A 21,683-nucleotide genomic window follows, 5' to 3' on the forward strand; every position below is an offset into this window, starting at 1 on the left:
ACAATAAGTTGCACTCTTACCGGAGAGCCTGGACCCTTTATTACGAAGGGTCAAACAGGCTTGATGTATATATCCTTGTAGAGGTCATCAGTAGGGGATGTATAAAGGAACCATGTCAGGATCAGTTCCATAGTATCCTGGGGACTCCACCCAACAATTGTGCAGCCAGATCCAAATAAGGCATAAAACGCTAGATAGTGTAAAACCTCTTAAGGGTTGCATTTAATATAAAGTATTGCCCTTACACGTATCCATAGTAAAAACAGCATTGGATGGTAAAAAGGCGGCCGCCACAGAGCATCCAAACATGTAGGAACAAAAAGCTCAGCCCGACCGGTTTTGTCAACAAAAGGACTTCTTCCGGGGCATATACATCAAGCCTGTTTGACCCTTCGTATATAAGGGGCCAGGCTCTTTGGTGAGTGTCCAACTTATTGTGGTAGTGGCGTGTTCACTTGGTAAAGGGATTGGATGCATCTTATCCACGATTGAATCACGGAGTTAGCCATTTGACCATTATGGTCCATCTGAGAGACTGATACTTTTTTTTGACTGTTTATTTGTACTTTTTTCGACATTTTTTTAATATCAAACGCTGTAGCGCAACACACTTTTATTTTGTTTTTTGCATCTTCTAGGATGAAATTTTTTTTTTTTTTTAAATTCAGTTCAGCCTAGGAGCAGTGAGTTTCTTAAGCACTGAAATTTAAAATTGAAAAATTGAAAAATCTGCTATTTATTTTGGGTACCTTTGAAGAGTTCCAGGGTGTTTTTTTTTAAACTAGCAATGAAATGTAATTTGCCGCCATTTTAACCACTTCCCACCCAAGGTACGCACCTGTACATCCTCGGGTTTCAGTGGTTATACCGGGATGATGCCTGTACCTACAGGCATCATCCCAGTATCATTCTTTTTAGCCGGCGATTCTCTTTCAGGCAGAAGTGATCTAAGTGGCCCCTCGATCACTTCTGCAGGTTGAGTTGAGAGCTGAGTTGAGAGGTATCTTAATATAGCGCGGTCTTACCCCGAAGGGTCCCGTTGTGCAGGTGGCAGAAGGGGGTCCCACCACCTCTCCCGGGCTCTCTTGTCCCATCACAGAGGCCGGGAGCAATGCGGCCGGCGGCGATGGCCTGCCCCATACAGAGAGAGGCCAGGAAAGCAGCCGATCGGACAGATCTCTGTCTGATTGGCTGCATGGTACGCAAATAAAGCGTCCCGTCCCACCATGCTTACGCGCAAATGCGAACATATGTTACTCCTGCACGCATATGTAAACGTTGATCGCACCACACATGTGAGGTATTGTTACAAATGTCAGAGTGAGATCAATAATTCTAGCACCTCCTGTGCAACTCTAAACTGGTAACCTGTAAAGGCACTTAAAGTGCCGCCCATGGAGAATTTTAAGCACTGTAGTTTGCTGCCATTCTACGGGCAGATGCAATTTTAAAGTGTGACAAGTTAGGTATCTATTTACTCGGCGTAACATCATCTTTCACAATATACAAAAAAATTGGGCTAACTTTAATGTTTTGGGTTTTTTTTAATTCATGAAAGTGTTTTTTTTCCAAAAATTTGAAAAACCTCTGTGCAATAACACCCGTTTTATTCTATAGGGTCTCTGCTAAAAAAAAAAAAAAAAAAAAAAAATATCAGCGTGAGTAGAAAAAAAAATGATTACCAATCTTTTGCTTACATCATGTGATCAGCTGTCATTGACTGACAGCTGATCACATGGTATGGGGCCCGGATCAGTGATCTCGGCACGCGCCCTGCAGGGCGCGGGCACAGGGGAGGCCGTCATATGACGGCCTTCCGGGAATTCAGGTCCGCGCTGTGGCCATCATTCGGCCATAGCGCGGATGTCAAGTGGTTAATCAGTAATTAACATTACCAGTAGCGAGATTATGAGTAAGGCGGATAATTGGAGAGAGGGGAAAAGATCAGATAAAGGAAAGCGAAGAGAGGAAGGAAGCAAGTGTTGGGAGAGGGTGGTCGGGGGGATCGCATGGGTCATCAATACTTTGCGGCGAAGGCCTAGGATATCAGAAGGGGGGCTAAGGCTCTAGTAAATGTTTGTCAAAGTCCGGAGGCAAGAAAATGTTCCACCCAGGGGCGCCAAATTTTGAGGTGTTGGGGAATTCTGTCTAAAATTGTAGCCTCGATTTTGCTATGTATCATAGCTTGGGTGATTCTATTCTTTACTGCTGTAAGGTTTAGTTTCGGGGTTTTCCAGGCTTTAGTTATCGTCTGTTTGGCCGCTGTAGTGAGTTGAAGGAGGAGACGGAGCTGGGATATAGTACAGTCCTCAAATCGATAAATTTTGAATCAGTCGAATTAAAAAAGGTTCAATTTTTTTTTCGATTCGAATGTGGCAAGTGAGAAAACAAAAGAAAGATCTTCATCAAATGATTACAATGACTTACCTTATGCCGTGTACACACGGGCGGACTTTTCGACCGGACTAGTCCGACGGAACAAATCTGTCGGACAATCCGACCGTGTGTGGGCTTCATCGGACCTTCAGCTGACTTTTTCTGTCGAAAATCAGACAGACTTTAGATTTGGAACATGTTTCAAGTCTTTCCGCCAGACCCAGTTCCTATCGAGATATCCTCTCGTCTGTATTCTAGTCTGATGGACGAAAACCGACTCTAGGGCAGCTATTGGCTACTGGCTTTGAACATCCTTATTTTAGTCCGGTTGTACGTCATTGCGTACGAATCCGTCGGACTTTGGTGTGATCGTGTGTGGGCAAGTCTGTTCGTTAGAAAGTCCGTCGAAAGTCTGTCGTAACTCTGTCGGAAGTCTGTCGGAAAGACCGTCGGACCTTTGATGCCGAAAAGTCCGCCCGTGTGTATTTATGTTAACAAAAACAGCATTTTTTCGAAATGGTATTCTAATAACACACACAGTCTTTGATTTTAGAAATTTGTTTACAGTTCAAATTCGAATAGAATTCGATGTAAAATTGGATTTTCAATTTGAATATTAATTTGGAACGAAACGAACCACACATGTCTACCACCAACTGCAGCTCCAAGCTGTCATCAGCTATATCAAGGAAGAGGTAGAGATAGTAGTGACATCATTGTCCAGATATGGTCAGTGGCCATATCTAGGCAGTGATATCACTGCTATCCCTGCCCCTTTGCTTGTTTGGCCAGATATGTAAGCCAATGTGCTGCTTCCTTAGGAACCATTGACAGCGAGAAGCTGTTATATATAGAAGCACTAGAAATATCCCTTCTATATATAAAGCTCGGCTCCCACCAAACAGGGAGCTGAATGTACAAAAGTTCAGGCCTTCGTCAAAACACCCGAGCATCAAATGTTTGGCCTGAACCTTTTGGACTGAACTGCTGGCTCATCTCTACTGGGGAACATGTACCAATGCAAAAAAAAAAAAAAAATACAATGTAAAAAAGAGTTTTCAATTGGCAGCAAAATACATTTGTTTGCTAATTACTTAACAAAAATAAATAAATAAATAAGCTTCAATACAGAATAGATTTAATAATAAATAAATACTAGCATTTCATCTTTTAAGCACTTTTGTTTTTTTCTTTGGCCCTGTCAGGTCGCTGATTGACCAAGAAATCCCATCAAACATTGGGTCACTTAATGTCTTACCTCTGAAGAATGTCAGAAATGGTAGGTGTTTTTAAGTTCAGAAGAAATAAAAGTTTCTCATTGAATGCATCTCGTGTCTAACTTGTGTAAAGGGATGCCAGGGATGGGTCCTGGACAGGAGATGTATTTCCCCACTATTTGGGTTGTGGACCATTTAAGAGTTCAAGGGGCATTTTTAGCATTCAGGGGTTCTCACCCATGCAGGGTGAGGGGTTCCAGGTTTAGTCCAGTAGGAGAGGGGGGGATTGATTTCAGCACTCTCTAGAATATTAAGTCCTCATTGGGGACCAAAAATTCAGAGGCTTGGAGAGACTTTGGGTGGGAAAGAGCCTCTAAACTCTGATTATGGGAACTTCGGTCCCAAAATGGTTAACCTACCTGCATGGGAGGCTTGAAAAGCAGCAGGGAGGGGTTAGAACATGTCTATGAGGTAGTGTTGAGTAGTTCACAGCTGTAAAAAAGTGTGGAGGCTGAGACTCCTTTTCATGTAACCCAAGCACACTGGAACCCTAAACCCATGTGTGGGACTGATGTACTGATGGTGAGCTGTTATGTTCTGTGATTAAGCCAGGATAATACCAGGATAATTGACTATTTGCTTTATGTGTTTGCTTGTTTCGAGAGTCCAATAAAGCCCATTACATTCTTTTATAAGTGGCTGCCAGGTGATCCCAGGCTCTCCAGAGTACACCTGTTTGAACCATGTGCCAAATCATCATTAAAGCATTATCTTTTTTATATACATAATTGCTGAGTCATATGCTTAAGAGAGATTTTAACATTCAAGCAAGTATGAATTTATACTTTTTTTGGAGGGGCATGAATTTCTTCTTTAACAAACAAAACCTGACCTACCAGCACCAATTATAAATGGTGACTAATAGACAGGGAGTTTAAACACACTCCTGGCTGGCAAGGTGAAATAAATATGCTCTAGACTGGTGACTGCTTTAAAAAAAAAAAAAATACGATAAATCACTTTTTACCATTGTAAAAACAGAACCTTCACCCCGAAGTTTTTTTTTTTTTTTTTTAACCAAAGTCTATCAACCATTTTTGAAGTTCTGCCTTGGCACAAACAACATTGGGTGCCTAGTATTACCTTTAGTAGACAGAAGCCCTTATTTGCTCTCCCCTCTGCTCTAATGTTCACATTCTAAAGCCTTGACTTTCCTGACTTGCAGTCTAAGCCCCATACACCAACCCTCTCCCAGTACAATAACAGCACCACTATTGGCCATAGAGGTGCTCTTATTAGACCAAGGTGGTAAGTATTTTGAATTTATATACAGTTGGTTAGAGTTAGCTGGTTTCATATGTTGCCCATTCAGAAGCTGGTTGACATAATGTAGGGTACGAGATAGTAACTGTCGCACTTTAGGTGGTCTTTCACAACATGACTAATAATAATACTAATAATAACTAATAATCAAACATAAAAATATGGTACAGTGTTGCATGACTAGGTCATTGGCATTCAAAGTGTGAGAGCGCTGAAATCTGAAAATTGGCCTGGGCAGGAAGGGGATGAAAGTGTTCGTTATTGAAGTGGTTAAGGATAATAATCATTTATAAATAAAAATAAATATCTGAGTTCATCAGTAATTTTGCAACTACTCAGAATAATAAATATTACAGATAATAATTACCCATAATTAAAAATAAAGATTTGATGTTAGTGACATCGTGAGAAGGGTGATTCTGATTATTTTTTCTAGGTACAAATGTTGCATGTATCGCTGGGCTAAAGAATCCAAACCCCTCAGGATTCTATTACCAAGATGTCTGGAAGTCTCTGGTCTGCTCCAATAAAGAATTTGATCATCATATGGCAGCAAATTGCCTTGCTGGGAAGATGGTCTACATGTTCGGAGACTCTACACTGCGACAGTGGTGGGAATACCTTGTGGATTTCATACCAAGTATGTTACATAACAGGGAATAAGTAGAACCCCTATCAGGTATTTATTGTTATTGGTGTCCTGTTGGGAAGATTTCCCTTTGCTGCCTGTCCTCCTAGTGACAATGTTTTCACTGTGGAAGGAAATAATGGCAAATCTCCACTGGGGACACATTCAGCAAAGAAAAGTTAATGTTGGGTCAAACCTTTGCAGGGGCCCTGCAGCTTACGAATGCGTTTGCAAATGTGTGCCAACTAAAGCCCTGTTTTTAACGCATTCTCTTATGCCCTGTACACACGGTCGGATTTTCCTACGGAAAATGTGTGATAGGACCTTGTTGTCGGAAATTCCGACCGTGTGTAGGCTCCATCACACATTTTCCATCGGATTTTCCGACCCACAAAGTTTGAGAGCAGGATATAAAATTTTCCGACAACAAAATCCATTGTCGGAAATTCCGATCGTGTGTACACAAATCCGACGGACAAAGTGCCACGCATTCTCAGAATAAATAAAGGGATGAAAGCTATTGGCCACTGCCCCGTTTATAGTCCCGACGTACGTGTTTTACGTCATCGCGTTTAGAATGATCGGATTTTCCGACAACTTTGTGTGACCGTGTGTATGCAAGACAAGTTTGAGCCAACATCCATCAGAAAAAAAACTAGGATTTTGTTGTCGGACTGTCTGAACAAAGTCCGACCGTGTGTACGGGGCATTAGACATTTTAATTCGGTTGGTAAGCAGACTGGTTGGTGAGTTGAGCTGGGAATTTTCTCTGGTTTTGTCTTGCATGTGTTGCCCTTCCATGTGCTCCTTACTGTGAAGGCCAGTTATAGATGGGGGCAGGAGCCATTTTGTTTGTTACTGGGTTAAATCTTTCCCTACACTGTAAGCTCTGTCTTTTTATTTGAGTTGCATGCCTGTTAGAGAGATTCACCCTTACATGCTGTCCTTGTTGGCAGTGGTGAAAAATTTGCCAAACAGGGTGTAAGAGGGGCTTCGTGGTTGGCTAGAATTGGTGGCAAGAGTGCAAGTCCCTACCCACGCTCCAGTGCTAGAACACTGTCCTCCCCTGCCTCCACATGACATTCCTGGCATTTGACCCTTACATTCACAAAAGAAGGAATGTCCACACATATCATATATAAATGGGTGGTGCTGCGCTAATCCTGAATACAAGGTCCAGTGTGGCTTAGATAATAAATGTCACTTATGTCGTTTAAGATAATAAATAGTGAAGATAGATTACAATGGTGGTATTAGTGTTAAAGCTAATATAATAACTAAAAAATGCGTAAAGTATTCGGGATATAGATAGTAACAACCAAGGACGTGACAAAGGTTAATAAGTATGTAGTAGAGCATAAAAGATAACAAAAATTAATAAAGTGAAACCCTTATACTTGGAGGGTAAATAACAGTGATAATAAAACTAACTAAACATCAATAACTGACAATGGTCCTAAATAAAGTGCATAATAGTTGAAGCTGTGTGCATCCACAGCTCAAAAATTGACACTGTGTATGGTGCAAACATAAAGTGCAATGTGAAAGCCTTTTAGGCAGTGGAGGAGTGGTTCGCTACTTTTTACATAAGGTGCATAATGTGCAGAACTTCATCAAAGGATGATAAGGTAAATGTCCCAAATCTTGAAAAATGGAAAAAAGAAAAACAACGGAAAAATAAATGGAAAGAAACTTTCACAAGAAAAAAAGTCCTTTGAATTTAAATATGTGACAGCAACATCCTAGCATGCACACGTTGCAGTTAGAGTGCTAAGGTGAATCACATCAAGTGCTTCTTCATGTGCAGACACTCAGGTGGGTAGTGGCCCCTTACCTCAAGGTAATAGGGCAAAAGCATGTAGCAGGGAGAGCTTTTGGCAGCATCCGCCTATGGGCTCCAGCGCGTCCCTCACCAGCCTAGGTCCTAGGATGGGGTTCCCTCAGATGCAATGCGGGGGGGATGTAAAAGATAATAGGCAGGAAGAAAGCCAATAGTGTAATCCCGTTTGATAGATAAAACCTCTTTTTATTCAAAATTGTAGGTACTCACATTAAAGTTTAAAAAACAGCAGTTTTGGTCCGACGAGCGGCGAGCTCGTATGCCTCTGATAGTGTGTGCAGCCTGTCTCGTCCCTACGCGTGACGTCACACCACACGTGACTTCATCAGGGGATGAATACAGGCTAAGAACGTGTCCTTAAGTAGTTTAATATTGGCCGGTATTGGGCGGCCATTTTGCTGGAGTCTAATGGGAGTTAATGCGGCGGCCATTTTCTTAGGGATTATACGCCGCTACTTCCGCTAAGGGTGTAAGTCTAAGTGGAGCGTCAGCTGACTTGTTGGGCCAATGGGCGCTGTTCAGCCAATTGTGATGTCTTGTACTGTCAGCAGAGGGAGGCGAATGCTGCCTCTAATATTCGGAAATCAGCGGGGGAGAGTTAGATGGGGATATTTAATAAATAAATAAGTGTCACTAACTGGGGCATGATTAAAACTAAATGTAGCACACTAGTTATGACTTAGCAGCATAATTAATAAGATCAAATACCACCCTAATTATTAGGTGTAACAGGCAAGGATAATATGTTGGTATTAGTAATATATGCCATTTGAAACCGGGGAAGAGAAAAGCAGCAGACACTATTAGCACACATGGTGTGTATAATATATAAATGTAAAACAATATATGCTGGTAGGAAGATATTTAACCATAAGACATATATTAAAAACCCATTAGAAAACAATAATATAATATTAGTCCATGACAGTATATAATTAGCCATGTGGATAAAAAGTAAAAAAAAATTTAAAATGAAATAAATTAAAATAAGCTCAAGTAATAGTTTTCAGAAGGGACGGAAGGAAGAGGGTTGTAGCGGGTATTGGTGGTGATCCTATGTGGGCATTTTATTTATGCCCTCAGTCAGTATCATTATGGGAATATTTAAGCAGGTGTGCAGTGAGAGTTTTGGCCTTTGCCCAGAGTCTCCTGCCATACGATATATGCAGGTTGTTCCTCTAGTAGGTAGCAGATTAAGAGTCGGGGCTTAAAAGCCATGGCAGGTGTTACATAAACTGAGACGGTCACAATGGGTATAATTCTATAAAAATATAGAAAATATAAAAATACATTAAAAATTATTATGTTAATTTTATTAAAATATTTTTATTTTTATTTTTAATATATTTTTAATTAAAAGTCACTCAGGAAACAGTTTAGGTCAAACTCAATGTTTAGACCACGGGGCCAAAAGGTGTCTAAGGTAAAAATCCATTTGGATTCGAGTTTGCTTAGGGTTCTCACCTTGTGACCACCCCGCCAGTGTTTGATATATGGGGTGAAGCCCCAGAAGCTCAGATGGGTGGGATCTTTATTATGACAGGTTAAAAAATGTTTGGACACACAGTGTTTGTCATAGCCGTTAAGGATATTTTTGACGTGTTCCTTAATGCGGACTCTTATGGGGCGTACACACGGTCGGACTTTTCAGCTACAAAAGTCCGACAGCCTGTCCGACAGACTTTCGACGGACTTTCGACGGACTTGCGGCGGACTTTCTAACGAACAGACTTGCCTACACACGATCACACAAAAGTCCGTCGAATTCTTACGTGATGACGTACACCGGACTAAAATAAGGAAGTTGATAGCCAGTAGCCAATAGCTGCCCTAGCGTGGGTTTTTGTCCGTCAGACTAGCATACAGACGAGCGGATTTTTCGACCGGACTCGAGTCCGTCGGAAAGATTTGAAGCATGTTTCAAATCTAAAGTCCGTCGGATTTGAGGCTGAAAAAGTCCGTTGAAAGTCCGGAGAAGCCCACACACGATCGGATTACCAGCCAGCTTTAGTCCGTCAGCGTCCGTTGGACTTTTGTAGACGAAAAGTCCGACCGTGTGTACGCGGCATTAGGGGTCTTTTTGTGCGGCCTACATACTGAAGGCCCCAGCTACATTCCAGTGCATATACTGCCCCCTCGGTGTTACAGCAAATGAAATCTTTAATTTCATGTTTCTCTCCTGTGCTAGTTGAAGTGAAATTAAACACTTTCTTATTTGGGCGTTTAGTCCTTAAACAGGCAAAACACCTTTTACATGGAAAAAAAACATTCCCGGTAAAAAAAGAAAACTGTTTTTTGGGTGGGTCTACAACATTTTTTACTACTATGTCCCTAATTGTGGGTGCCCTTTTATATATAAATTTCATTTTTTTGGGGAGGATATCTTGTAGTTGCTTGTCTGCCAATAGGATATGCCAATGGTTCTTGATTATCCTTTAAATTTTCCTATATTGCACATTGAAATCCAGGATAAATGGTATTCCCTCAATTGTATTTTTCTGCTGTTTAATTTTTTCTTCAATCAGTTGGTTCCAATCAAGTTTAGAGACTTCAGCAATTTTAGTTTTAATAAATTTACAATCATAGCCTTTTGACATAAACCTCTCTCCTAATTTTTCTGCTTGTTCGAAATATGTGTCTATTTTGGTACAGTTTCTTTTTATCCACATCAATTGTCTATTTGGGATATTAAAAATCCAGTTTTGGTGGTGGCAGCTTGTAGTTGGGAGGTAGCTGTTTCTATCAACTCCTTTAAAATGCGTCTTTGTGCTGAATGTGAATTCATTTAATGAAATCTCTAGGTCTAGGAAGTTGATTTTTTCTGTACTAATATCCCAAGTTAATGAGATATTTCTATCGTTATTATTAAGTTTCAGAAGGAATTCAGTTAGATCTTTTTCTTCTCCGTCCCACAGTATAAAAATGTTGTCTATATATCTTTTGTATATGACAAGCTGGCTTGGGCGATCACCAAAAACATCGTATTCTTCCCACTGTGCCATGAATAAACCGGCTATACTCGGGGTGAACCTCGCGCCCATGGCTACCCCGGTGTGCTGGTGGTAGTAGGACTTATCGTACCAAAAATAATTGTTTTTGAGGCTGACTTCTAGACACTTGATCAGGAACTTCCTCTGTATGCATGGAAGTTCAGTATATTTTCTTAGACCCCATTTTGCTGCTTCACACGCCTTATGGTGGGGAATAATTGTATACAAGGCCGACACGTCGGCAGTGGCCATAAACCATGATTTTTCTTCTCCCTGGATATTCTCAATAACTCGTAGCATCTCTTTGCTGTCTTTCAGGTATGCTTCTGTTTTTTAGACCACCGGCTGTAGAAAAACATCTATGTACTGGCCCATCCTTGATGTTATTGACTTGATGCCATTGACTATCGGCCTAGGGGGTGGGTCAGTTCTATTTTTATGTATTTTAGGTACTGAGTAAATAATTGGCGTCCGACAGGAGTCTGGGATGGGGTATCTTGCTTCTTTCTTATTCAGTATTGCCTTCTTTACTCCCAGATGTACAACTTGCTCGAGCGCTTTGCGGCACCCAAAAAACGGATTTTTCAATTGTCTGGTGTATGTATTAGTGTCATTCAACATAAGAGTCATTGTGTTATGGTACTGTTCTTTAGAGAGGATCACAATCCCTCCTCCCTTGTCGGCTGGTCGGATAACAATATCCTGCCTCTTGGTTAGCTTCCGGATCCCACTTTTAATAAAATTAGGTTCTTCTTTTTTCTTGATTTGCACATCCTTTATTTCATCTAAAACAATCTTTTTAAAAACATCAATATGTTTATTATCTTTTGCTGGTGGGTTAAAAACAGATTTGTTCCTGAGTGAACTATGTAAAAACCCATTATCTGATGACTGTGCTAGTTTGGGTAATGGGGGATTCCCTACCATGTATTTTTGTATATTTAATTTTCGTACGAATTTTTGAATCCCAATGTAGGTCTCAAATTTATTCAAATTTTTTGTGGGTGCATATTTTTATATTTTTTATATTTTTATAGAATTATACCCATTGTGACCGTCTCAGTTTATGTAACACCTGCCATGGCTTTTAAGCCCCGACTCTTAATCTGCTACCTACTAGAGGAACAACCTGCATATATTGTATGGCAGGAGACTCTGGGCAAAGGCCAAAACTCTCACTGCACACCTGCTTAAATATTCCCATAATGATACTGACTGAGGGCATAAATAAAATGCCCACATAGGATCACCACCAATACCCGCTACAACCCTCTTCCTTCCGTCCCTTCTGAAAACTATTACTTGAGCTTATTTTAATTTATTTCATTTTAAATTTTTTTTTACTTTTTATCCACATGGCTAATTATATACTGTCATGGACTAATATTATATTATTGTTTTCTAATGGGTTTTTAATATATGTCTTATGGTTAAATATCTTCCTACCAGCATATATTGTTTTACATTTATATATTATACACACCATGTGTGCTAATAGTGTCTGCTGCTTTTCTCTTCCCCGGTTTCAAATGGCATATATTACTAATACCAACATATTATCCTTGCCTGTTACACCTGATAATTAGGGTGGTATTTGATCTTATTAATTATGCTGCTAAGTCATAACTAGTGTGCTACATTTAGTTTTAATCATGCCCCAGTTAGTGACACTTATTTATTTATTAAATATCCCCATCTAACTCTCCCTGCTGAGTTCCGAATATTAGAGGCAGCATTCGCCTCCCTCTGCTGACAGTACAAGACATCACAATTGGCTGAACAGCGCCCATTGGCCCAACAAGTCAGCTGACGCTCCACTTAGACTTACACCCTTAGCGGAAGTAGCGGCGTATAATCCCTAAGAAAATGGCCGCCGCATGAACTCCCATTAGACTCCAGCAAAATGGCCGCCCAATACCGGCCAATATTAAACTACTTAAGGACACGTTCTTAGCCTGTATTCATCCCCTGATGAAGTCACGTGTGGTGTGACGTCACGCGTAGGGACGAGACAGGCTGCACACACTATCAGAGGCATACGAGCTCGCCGCTCGTCGGACCAAAACTGCTGTTTTTTAAACTTTAATGTGAGTACCTACAATTTTGAATAAAAAGAGGTTTTATCTATCAAACGGGATTACACTATTGGCTTTCTTCCTGCCTATTATCTTTTACATCCCCCCCACATTGCATCTGAGGGAACCCCATCCTAGGACCTAGGCTGGTGAGGGACGCGCTGGAGCCCATAGGCGGATGCTGCCAAAAGCTCTCCCTGCTACATGCTTTTGCCCTATTACCTTGAGGTAAGGGGCCACTACCCACCTGAGTGTCTGCACACGAAGAAGCACTTGATGTGATTCACCTTAGCACTCTAACTGCAACGTGTGCATGCTAGGATGTTGCTGTCACATATTTAAATTCAAAGGACTTTTTTTCTTGTGAAAGTTTCTTTCCATTTATTTTTCCATTGTTTTTCTTTTTTCCATTTTTCAAGATTTGGGACATTTACCTTATCATCCTTTGATGAAGTTCTGCACATTATGCACCTTATGTAAAAAGTAGCGAACCACTCCTCCACTGCCTAAAAGGCTTTCACATTGCACTTTATGTTTGCAGCATACACAGTGTCAATTTTTGAGCTGTGGATGCACACAGCTTCAACTATTATGCACTTTATTTAGGACCATTGTCAGTTATTGATGTTTAGTTAGTTTTATTATCACTGTTATTTACCCTCCAAGTATAAGGGTTTCACTTTATTAATTTTTGTTATCTTTTATGCTCTACTACATACTTATTAACCTTTGTCACGTCCTTGGTTGTTACTATCTATATCCCGAATACTTTACGCATTTTTTAGTTATTATATTAGCTTTAACACTAATACCACCATTGTAATCTATCTTCACTATTTATTATCTTAAACGACATAAGTGACATTTATTATCTAAGCCACACTGGACCTTGTATTCAGGATTAGCGCAGCACCACCCATTTATATATTTCTCCAAAAGGTCAGGTGTTTACCTTAATCGGCGCATGCAGCTTTTCCATCTTTAGCCACTTCCATACTTGATAGCGCGGGAATAACCCATCCCAATATCCACACATATCATAGTTTGCTGCTCTTTACTGATGGAATTCTGGAAATCGCATAACAGTTACATCACATCAACATACAATCCGGAGTCACTTGGCATTACACACTCAATCACATTTAGTGAACGGACCGCAGTAGTCACAGGAGAAAACATATGCTGCTCCTTTATCAGCCATCTCCCGCTAACAGTTTCTCCTTCCACCCTTCATACTCACATTATTGTACTCTCTGTAGTCACCTCCTCCTTAGGTACACCTCTCCCGGGACCCTCCAGGGAAGCAGCCTCACTCAAGGAACTCATCTCTTTTGCCTGAAAGACCTTTTGCAATCTACCCTAGCCCACACCCCCATAAGGGACAGAAAGTCTACAGCTGGCTCTTCCTGTGTGCAGTTCCACTCCTCCTGGCCTCTTGGCCTGTCCAGGGCCTGCACATGTTGGCATAGGTGTGGAAGGTTTAGCTTCCATGCCCCAAGTGTGTGTGCTCCTCCCTACCTGACCTATATATGGTATACGACGCAGGAGTACTCTACCTAAAAGGGGTCTAGCATTGTCTCTGAAGACAATGTCTGCTGTAACCAGATACTGATCTGGTTAAGAGCTACCCTGTTTCCCCGAAAATAAGACCTAGCTTGATTGTCGGTGATGGCTGCAATATAAGCCCTAGCCCCCAAATAAGCCCTACCCCGTTTCCCCGAAAATAAGCCCTACCCTGAAAATAAGACCTACAAGGACTTTAACTAGGGCTTATTTGGGAGGTAGAGCTTATATTGGAGCCATCACCGACAATCACGCTAGGTCTTATTTTCGGGGAAACAGGGTACCTAGTGGCAAATCAGCTAACTGCACCTGCCTTCAAGGGCAACAAACAGCAAAAAAATAAAAATAATTGCCTAGAGATACACTATAGTTATTACATTAATTTTGATTCAGTTATTAATTTTACCATTTTTTTCTCAAAACCTTAGCTCTGAAGGAGATCAATCTTCATGTGACTCACAATCCAGGTCCGCTTCTAGCCACAGATGCAGAATTTAATTATTTGGTCCAGTGGAGAGCCCACCAGAAACCTTTACGCATGGAACGTAGTGGAATACAAGAACTACGCTACATTGCCTCAGAGTTGGATCGATTGGGGAACCGGAAAGGGATGATCATCGTATTAACATGCTGGAGCCACTTCCTTACGTACCCTGTTGGAGTGTATATCAATAGGTTACAACACATTCGAGAAGCAGTAGTTCGGCTGTTAGAGCGGAGCCCCGAAACAAAGATCCTCATCAAATCGGCCAACACTGGCTACCGCTTTGACCATGGAAGTGACTGGTTATCAGTGCAGCTGGACACTTTGATGAGGGCTATGTTCTCTCAGCTACCGGTTACAGTTCTTGATGTTTGGCAGATGACCTCTTGCCACCGTGAACCTGAAAATCTCCACCCTATAAAGGTCATTATTAAAAATGAGGTAGACTTGATGCTTTCATTTATATGTCCTCATTAACAATCAGTGGCGTGTTTTTATAATGTTTAGAGCACATTCTTCAGTGGGAAGTCCTGGTCTAAGTAACACCTGCTATATATAGAGGACAGAAAATGTTATGAACTGCTTTGGTTACAAATGGACAAATCTACCAAGCAGATAGCTACATATGTGGTCAAGTGTAGAAAAGCCTACTGTGGCTTGATTGGACAGCACTTTTTTATTTATATGCCACTCAGTGTCTGTCAACTTGATTGTTTGATTAAAATGAAATAATATATTTTTGAAGTGAATGTAATCAGCATCAAGGAATAAGGATTATGTACAGTAGAAGTGGACCTTTTAAAACCCTACTTATTCCTGTACCCAACCAAAATTACAGTGGGGCCATATCCCACAATTACTTAAATGTACATAGAAAGAAAAAAGGGAGGTGTGGACATGGGACTTTTAGGCTCCTAAGAACAAAATGGATTTATATATACATAGATGATAAAAGTTACAAATGTTATTCAATACCAAAACACTAAAAAGTCTATAGGGCTATATGGTTTGTACATACATTACAAAATAAATAAAATCATACACTATTGGCAGGTGGCCTTTGCACACACATTAAATTTAATGGCATCCCAGTCTTAGTCCGTAGGGTTCAATATTGAGTTGGCCCACCCTTCTCAGCTATAACAGCTTCATCTCTTCTGGGAAGGCCGTCCACAAGGTTTAGGAGTATCTATAGGAATGTTTGACCATTCTTCCAGAAGCGCATTTGTGAGGTCAGGCTCTGATGTTGGACGAGAAGGCCTGGCTCTCAGTCTCTGCTCTAATTCATCCCAAAGGTGTTCTATCGGGTTGAGGTCAAGACTCTGTGCAGGTCAGTCAAGTTCCTCCACCCCCAAACTCGCTCATCGATGGCTTTATGGACCTTGCTTTGTGCACTGGTGCGCAGTCATGTTGGAACAGGAAGGGGCCATCCCCAAACTGTTCCCACAAAGTTGGGAGCATGAAATTGTCCAAAATGTCTTGGTATGCTGATGCCTTAAGACAGTTATCCTCAAACTACGGCCCTCCAGCTGTTGCAGAACTACACATCCCATGATGCTCTCTCCGGCCTCTTCTCCCAGTGTCCGGTTCTTCTCCCGCTCTCTGGTTCTTCTTTCAGGCTCCTCCGCTATCTTCTGCTCTTTTGCCGCTCTTTTGCTAGCAGCGGCCCAGTCTTCTCCGTCTTCTTCTTCCCTCTTCTCTTCTTCCGGGAGAGAGCGTCATGTCAACATCGGAAGAAGAGAAGAGGGAAGAAGATGACGGAGAAGACCGGGCCGCCGCTAGCAAAAGAGTGGCAGAAGAGCAGAAGATAGCCAAGGAGCCCGGCAGAAGAATCGGAGAGCGGGAGAAGAACCGGACACCGGGAGAAGAGGCCGGAGAGAGCAGAGAAGAGGCCACAGAGAGCGGAGAAGTTGGAAGAGACCCCCGAAGTCAGAAGAAGACCCCCAGAGCTGCCTAATAAATTACTTTAAAAACCTGTGTAGTGTGTTTTTTTATTGACACTTTTTCCCCCCCGGGTGAATGGGTAGGGGTACGATGTACCCCATACTCATTCCCATGGGGGGGGGCCGGGATCTGGTGGCCCTCTTATTAAAGGGGCTCCCGGATTCCGATAAGCCCCCCGCCTGCAGACCCCGACAACCAACAGCCAGGGTTGTCGGGAAGAGGCCCTTGTCCTTATCAACATAGGGACAAGGTGCTTTGTGGTGGGGGAGCCGCAGGGCGCCCCCCTTCCCCAAAGCACCCACCCCCCAATGTTGAGGGCATGCAGCCTGGTATGGTTTAGGAGGGGGGTCACTCGCTTGTCCCCACCCCCTTTCCTGACCGGCCGGGCTGTGTGCTCGGATAAGGGTCTGGTACGGATTTTGGGGGGACCCCACGCTGTTTTTTTGGCGTAGGGGGTTCCCCTTAACATCCATACCGAACCTAAGAGCCTGGTATGTTCAGTTCCCTGTCCTGGAGGCGACTTCAAGTCATGTAAGTCGCACTAAAGTCGCCCCAAGTCGCGCTGTGATTCATACTCAAGTCATGTGTGAATGGGCTCTTAGAATGTCCATTTCCTCATGATAACAAGTGGGGCCATGTGATATTTCTAATATATATGTATAATGTTTAGGAGATCTGGTAACTGCAAATGTTTGAGCACCAGGGGCGTTGCTAGGTCTACAAAAGATCTGGGGCTAGAGCCCATAGCAGCGAAGTAAGGAAAGTGATACGCTTGGGAGGTCATAGACATGTATATAATATACGTGTGTGTGTGTGTGTGTATATATATATATATATATATATTACATATATATTACATTATACAGTAAGACCTTGGTTTGAGAGTAACTTGGTTTGAGAGCGTTTTAATAAATTTTTCTTGATATACAAGCGATGTCTAGATATACAAGTAGCGTCATGTCACAACTGAGTATAAAAGAGAAGAGAGGCGCCTCTAAGTGTAGCAATACAGTTACATTTAATGAAAGGACAACATTTAGAAACTCACATGGTTGATGATTAAAACAGGCACCTCTAAGTATGCAGCATCCGGGGTAAAGATGTCCACATAGACCATCCTCCTCACCGCCATAGACGTCGTCCCTTCCATGCTGCGCTCCACGAATGGTTCAAGCCTCGCTTTCAGATCGCTCCTCTGCAGGGTAGTCTTCCCGGTCTCAATTGCGGACAGCTTTACCCAGATGCCTGCATACTTAGATGTGCCTCTTTTAAAAAATCAACCATGTGAGTTGCTAAATGTTGTACCTTTATTGAATGTAACCATAATGCTACACTTAGAGGCGCCTCTCTTCTCTTTTATACTCTCTAGCTCCTGCTGGATTTGGCTAAAAATCTTGTGGAGGCTTCCATTTGTGGATGGACATTTTATGGTTACATAACCTATTACATTGCTATAATCTTTTTATATGGACTATAAACTGAAGGACTTATGAATAAATGGTTGTGGAATGAATCATTTGAGTTTTCTTTTTTTCTTATGGGGAAATTCGCTTTGATATACAAGTGCTTTGGATTTCAAGCAAGCTTCCGGAACGAATTATGCTCGCAATCCGAGGTTTTACTGTATATATATATATATATATATATATATATATATATATATATATATATATATAATCATTACATCAGGGTCCCCAGAGGGCCACCCTCATTACATTGGGTTCCCTAGAGAGCCCCCCCCCTTATATCAGGGTTCCCAGAGAGCCTCCTCTTACATCAGGGTCCCCAGAGAGCCTCCCTACTTAGATCAGGGTCCCCAGAGAACCCCCCCTTAAATCAGGGTCCCCAGAGAGCCTCGCCTTACATCAGGGTCCCCAGAGAGCTCCCCCTTACATCAGGGTCCCCAGAGAGCCCCCTCTTACATCAGGTTCCCCAGAGAGCCCCCCTCTTACATCAGAGTCCCCAGAGAGCTCACCTCTTACATCAGAGTCCCCAGAGAGCACCCCCTTACATCAGGGTCCCCAGAGAGCCCCCGCTTACATCAGAGTCCCCAGAGAGCCACCCTTATACATCAGGGTCCTCAGAGAGCCCCCTTACATCAGATCCCCAGAGAGCCCCCCTTACATCAGGGTCCCCAGAGAACCCCCTTACATCAGAGTCCCCAGAGAGCCTTCCCCTTACATCTGAGTCCTCAGAGAGCCCCCCTCTTACATTAGAGTCCTCAGAGAGCTCCCCCCTTACATCAGGGTCCCCACAGAGCCTCCCCCTTAGATCAGGGTCCCCAGAGAGCCCCCTCTTATATCAGGGTCCCCAGAGAGCCCCCCCTTACATCAGGGTCCCCAGAGAGCCCCTCCTTACCTCAGTGTCCCCAGAGGGAGGGCAGGCAGTGAGAGATGATGCAAACTCTCTGCTGCCCGCAGCTGCATAGTGACGGTGGAACATCTGTGATGCAGGGTGGGCGGTGTGAGATTATGTCATCTCTCTGCTCTCTCCCCCACCTGCCGTTTGGCCGGCTCTCCTGTGCTGCCCGTCCGCTCTCCCGTGCTACCCGTTCTGCCCACCGACTCTCCCGTGCTGGCCACCCGCTGTTTGACTGGCTCTCCCGTGCAGCCCATCTGCTCTCTGCTCTCCTGTGCAGCATGTTCTGCCCGCCAGGTCTCCCGTTCTGGCTCTGCCCGCCGGTTCTCCCGTTCTGGCTCTGTCATGTGACCTAGCTGCAGAGAGGATGGGGACCCCTGAGAAAACTCGGGGCTATGGGCCCCAGATTCGGGGCCATAGCCCCAGTAGCCACCCCCTAGTAACGCCACTGATGAGCACACATTTCTGATGCAGCAACATTTCAGGAAGAATTTTTGATTATCAGGAGTTGGAATTCCATATATAGCAATTGGAATACATAAAATGCTTAGAGCGCTTTAAACTATTAATTGAATAGAGTTACGTCACAACACACATTTCCCTAACAATATTGATTACAAATAAACAAACTATGGTCATATGAACAATCTTTTTCCGGCGATGGGAGTATCTTGCCAGGACAACATATCTGAGGCACAGACAACATTGGGTGCCTAGTATTACCTTTAGTAGACAGAAGCCCTTATTTGCTCTCCTCTCTGCTCTAATGTTCACATTCTAAAGCCTTGACTTTCCTGACTTGCAGTCTAAGCCCCATACACCAACCCTCTCCCAGTACAATAACAGCACCACTATTGGCCATAGAGGTGCTCTTATTAGACCAAGGTGGTAAGTAGTTTGAATTTATATTCAGTTGGTTAGAGTTAGTCACAACATGACTAAAGAATCAAACATAAAAGTATGCTACAGTGTTGCATGATTAATGCCGCATACACACGAGCGGACTTCTCATCCGGTGGAGTTCCGCTGAAACGGACTTGCCTACACACGATCACACCAAAGTCCGTTCGTTTAGAACGTGATGACATACGACGGGACTAGAAAAAGGAAGTTCAATAGCCAGTAGCCAATAGCTGCCCTTGCGTCGTTCTTGGTCCGTCGGACTAGCATACAGATGAGCGGTTTTCCTAATAGGAACTGAGTCCGACGGAAAGATTTGAAACATGTTTTATTTCTAGGTCCGTCAGAATTTTCGAAAGGATAGGTCCGATGAAGCCCACACACGATCGGAATGTTCCGTCTGACCTTTTCTGTCGGAAAGTCCGGTCGTGTGTACGCGGCATAAGTTATTGGCATGCAAATGCCCTGTACACACGATAGGATTTTCCGACAACAAATGTTGGATGTGAGCTTGTTGTTGGAAAGTCCGACCGTGTGTATGCTTCATAGAACATTTGTTGTCGGAGTTTCCGACAACAAATGTTTGAGAGCAGGTTCTCAAATTTCAATTCCGAGCGTGTGTACATAATTCCGACGCACAAAAGTCCACGCATGCTCGGGATCAAGCAGAAGAGCCACACTGGCTATTGAACTTCATTCTTCTCGGCTCGTCGTACGTGTTGTACGTCACCGTGTTCTTGACGTTCAGAATTTCCAACATTTGTGTGACCGTGTGTATGCAAGACAAGTTGAGCCAACATTCTTCGGAAAAAATCCACTGTTTTGTTGTTGGAAAATCCTATTGTGTGTACAGGGCAAAAGTGTAACAGCACTAAAAACTGAAAATTGGCCTGGGCAGAAAGGGGGTGAAAGTGTCCTGTATTGAAGTGGTTAAAGTAGTTTAAACTCCTATTGATTAATTGTACCTATAATAAGGCTTACCTATAGGTACTGTAAATATCTCCTAAATTTGCACAGTTTAGGGAATATTTACTGTATATGCAGCCGATGACATCATTGGCGCATGTGCACTGAAGGAACAGCCACCTGTGCCATCTCTTCAGAGTCCTGTGCCGTGAGCGGCGGTTCCCGCACGCATGCGCGGGAGTGACGTTGCGTGGCTCCGGACAGTCACACAGCCGGAGTCCGTGGACCGGGAAGGATGACAGGTGAAGATGGATGAGGCCTCCAGTGGTGACAACGTATTGGTGGAGAGCTTTGTTTGCGGGTAAGTTTCACATAATGTGCTAGTATGCTATGCATACTAGCACATTATGCCTTTACTTTGCAGGTCACTTTGCAGGTCAGAAAAAAAAAGTATGTTACATAACAGGAAATAAGTAGAACCCCTATCAGGTATTTATTGGTGTCCTGTTGGGAAGGTTTCCCTTTGCTGCCTGTCCTAGTGACAATGTTTTCATTGTGGAAGGAAATAATGGCAAATCTCCAATGGGGACACATTCAGCAAAGAAAAGTTAATGTTGGGTCAAACCTTTCCCTACACTACAAGCTATGTCTTTTTATTTCAGTTGTGTGCCTGTTAGAGAGATTTACCCTTACTCCCTGTCCTTGTTGGTAGTGGTGTAAAATTTGCCAAACGGTGTAAAAGGGGTTTCATGGTTGGCTAGAATGCAAGTCCCTACCCACACTCCTATCCTGCAAGAACACTGTGCTCCCCATGAAATTCCTGGCCATTGACCCTTACATTCACAAAGGAAGGAAAGTCCACACATAACAGAGTTTGCTGTAATGATGGAATTCAATCTGGAGTCACTTAACATCACACAATTTCATTTAGTCAACAGTCTGCAGTAGTCACATGTGAAAGCATATGCAGCACCTTTGTCAGCCATCTCCCTCTAACAGCCCCTCCTCCCACCCAGAGTCATTAGTACTCACAGGACTTTAATCACCACCTCTTTGGGTACATCTCTCCAGGGACCCTC

The 21,683-nt window shown here is 42.8% G+C and overlaps 1 protein-coding gene across 1 annotated transcript in view; it reads left to right on the forward strand.

Moving 5' to 3' along the window:
• Positions 1-16,223, forward strand: part of LOC141133578 (NXPE family member 3-like) — an 84,475-nt gene extending 68,252 nt beyond the window's left edge. The window contains exons 4-6 of the mRNA XM_073623041.1: positions 3,582-3,655; positions 5,353-5,556; positions 14,441-16,223. Of these exons, the coding sequence (XP_073479142.1) occupies positions 3,582-3,655; positions 5,353-5,556; positions 14,441-14,973 (811 nt within the window). The 3' untranslated portion in view covers positions 14,974-16,223. The remainder of the gene's footprint in view (positions 1-3,581; positions 3,656-5,352; positions 5,557-14,440) is intronic.
• Positions 16,224-21,683: the final 5,460 nt, after the last annotated feature.

This window comes from Aquarana catesbeiana, linkage group LG03 (genome assembly GCF_042186555.1).
Source record: "Aquarana catesbeiana isolate 2022-GZ linkage group LG03, ASM4218655v1, whole genome shotgun sequence".
In the NCBI taxonomy this organism is placed as follows: Eukaryota; Metazoa; Chordata; class Amphibia; order Anura; family Ranidae; genus Aquarana; species Aquarana catesbeiana.